At 53.4% G+C, this 2,500-nt stretch overlaps 1 protein-coding gene across 1 annotated transcript in view; it reads left to right on the top strand.

Annotated features, from left to right (window-relative positions):
- LOC122264883 (octopamine receptor beta-2R) overlaps positions 1–2,500 on the top strand; it is a 4,830-nt gene that overhangs the window by 1,354 nt on the left and 976 nt on the right. Inside the window, exon 1 of the mRNA XM_043033963.2 lies at positions 1–2,500. This exon is cut by the window's left edge and continues 1,354 nt beyond it; it is cut by the window's right edge and continues 976 nt beyond it. Within this exon, the coding sequence (XP_042889897.1) occupies positions 1–1,456 (1,456 nt within the window). The 3' untranslated portion in view covers positions 1,457–2,500.

Raw genomic sequence — 2,500 nt, forward strand, 5'->3', positions numbered from 1 at the left:
GTTGATAATCAAATCTTTCCTGATGGGCGGAATCATCATCGTGTCCGTCATGGGCAACGTGCTAGTGATAGTCAGCATCGGCCTGCACCGCAAGCTGCAGATCCTCACGAACTATTTCCTCGTGTCGCTGGCCATCGCGGATATGCTGGTGGCGTCCTGTGCCATGACCTTCAACGCCTCCGTCGAAATATCGGGGCGTTGGCTGTTCGGATACTTTATCTGTGACCTCTGGAATTCATTCGATGTGTATTTTTCGACAGTGTCTATCCTACACTTGTGCTGTATCAGTGTCGATCGCTATTACGCGATAGTGAAGCCCCTGGAGTATCCTCTTTATATGACCAAACGGACAGTCTCGTTCATGCTGGCCAACGTGTGGCTGGCGCCGACGCTCATCTCCTTCATCCCCATTTTCCTGGGCTGGTACGCGACGGCCGACCACCTGGAGTTCCGCGCGGAGCAGCCGGAGTCCTGCACCTTCGAGGTGAACCAGGTGTACGCCGTCCTGTCGTCAGCCTTCTCCTTCTGGATCCCCTGCACGGTCATGCTGGTGCTATATTACAGGATCCTTCAGGAGGCGAGGAAGCAGGAAGCGGCGATCCTAAGCAGAACCAACAGCACCTGTACCATCAACAACGTTCAACGAAGCTTCTCCACTTCGACTGCCCAGCAGCTGTTCGCGGCGTTCGGGCCCAAGCTGAGACGGAAGGCCAAGCGGAGCCCCCAGCAGGAGTTCCAGCTCGGCCCTCTGCCTCGCATTTCGCGCTCCGACCTGGGCCACGAGACCGGCGCCCTGCCCATGTACAGATCGGGGAGCATCTGCCAGCAGTCCGCGTGTACAAATAACAGAAGGTGTAGTCGGAGCACCGTGAGTGACTCGGGGCAGCCGAACCTTTCGATTCCGCACGAGAACATCAGCTCTTTCGAGGTGAGTCCGAGAACCGTGAGTCCAGACTTGTCGATGAACGAGGAGGGCGAAGAGAGACTCGACGTCACGCCGCGGCCGGAAGTGTCTCGCAGCAGCTCCATCAGCGTGAACGGGCACACGGGAAGCGGCCTGCCTGTGAGAGTGATCAGCCCGGTGCCCTTCGGCGGGAGACACGAGTTCCCGCACCCTGCTTCCAGCTGCGGCTTCGGACACGGCAACAGCGGCAGCCATCCCGTGATGCGGCGCGAGCACAAGGCAGCGCGGACCCTCGGCATCATCATGGGCGCCTTCATCCTGTGCTGGCTCCCGTTCTTCACCTGGTACGTCGCCATCACCATCTGCGGCGACGGCTGCCCGTGCCCGCAGGCGGTGGTCACGACGCTCTTCTGGATCGGCTACTTCAACTCGACTCTGAATCCATTCATTTACGCTTACTTCAGAACCGACTTCCGGGAGGCGTTCAAGAAGACGCTGCGGCAGTTCAAGTGCTGTTTGCGGGACGAAGACCTTCCCGGGTCGTTCGTCTGACACCGCGGCTCCGCCTCGCTCGTGCCGCCCGCACGCCGGGACTCTGCGAGCTGGGCGCGGGCTTGAGGGGCGGAAGTACACTCTTACTATTGTGGGCTTTCACTGAAAGATTTATTTCAAACTCTGATAAGTCTGCACTGATGAAAATTATATTATTTTTCCCTTCCGTGACACATTTCAACTCTCAATTCTAAAACTTTCGTAACTGAAACATCAGTTTTTTAAGAGTTAAGAACCAGAAATATGATAACATATATTTCCACAATGCCATGGAAAACAGTTAAAGTGACACAACATCTATGACCCTTCTTCCACTCAGAAACTGTACGCTTCTCATCTCCTGTAACCTTGGGAGAGCTGTCGAGCGCAGATCAAAAAGCCTCTACATAATTCACCGCATTTCAGTAACTGATAGCCATGTGTACTTCGGAAAAAAAATAATACCGAGTGATGTAGAGCGTGAAACTTTACTTTTCAGTTGTTCTTCTAAATTTATATCTGCATCTCAACACCCTGACTTCAATTACTGAAGCAACAAGAGAATGTAGTCTTTCCTTCCCCTTAGGGAAGCATCTAATACTGCCAATCAACATAGAGGACGTGTAGTATTTCACTTGGTAACGGCAGTGCCAGTGCGTGGGAACCGCCGACCAGAAGGCACCGATGAGGCCGCGGTCAGGCTCGCTATGTTGCCGTGAAGCAGTGGAAACATGGCGACGCCTGGCCGAGAGGACCTCCAGCCCCTCGGCAGATACTATCTAGGCGCAACAAGTCCTTCCGACGCGACAGTGGAGTAGCCTACACTCACAAAAGCGTATGTCATTCTATCGCACTGGAATGGCATTTAGATTTCACTGAAATGTAAATTCTAGGGTGGTCATGTGATACGTTGTTACGAGGATGTTACGAAGCACAGCTTTTATGTGATCATGTGATTCCAGCACGGCGAGTGATCGTAATTCAAATGCATAACAAATGTTCTCTTTTGACAAATGTGCAGAGAGCATCTGGCCCTTGAAATGTAGCAGGGCTGGTCTACATCTC

The sequence above is a fragment of the Penaeus japonicus genome, unplaced genomic scaffold (assembly GCF_977035675.1).
Source record: "Penaeus japonicus unplaced genomic scaffold, GWHDUDI00000001_assembly GWHDUDI00000035, whole genome shotgun sequence".
NCBI lineage: Eukaryota > Metazoa > Arthropoda > Malacostraca > Decapoda > Penaeidae > Penaeus > Penaeus japonicus.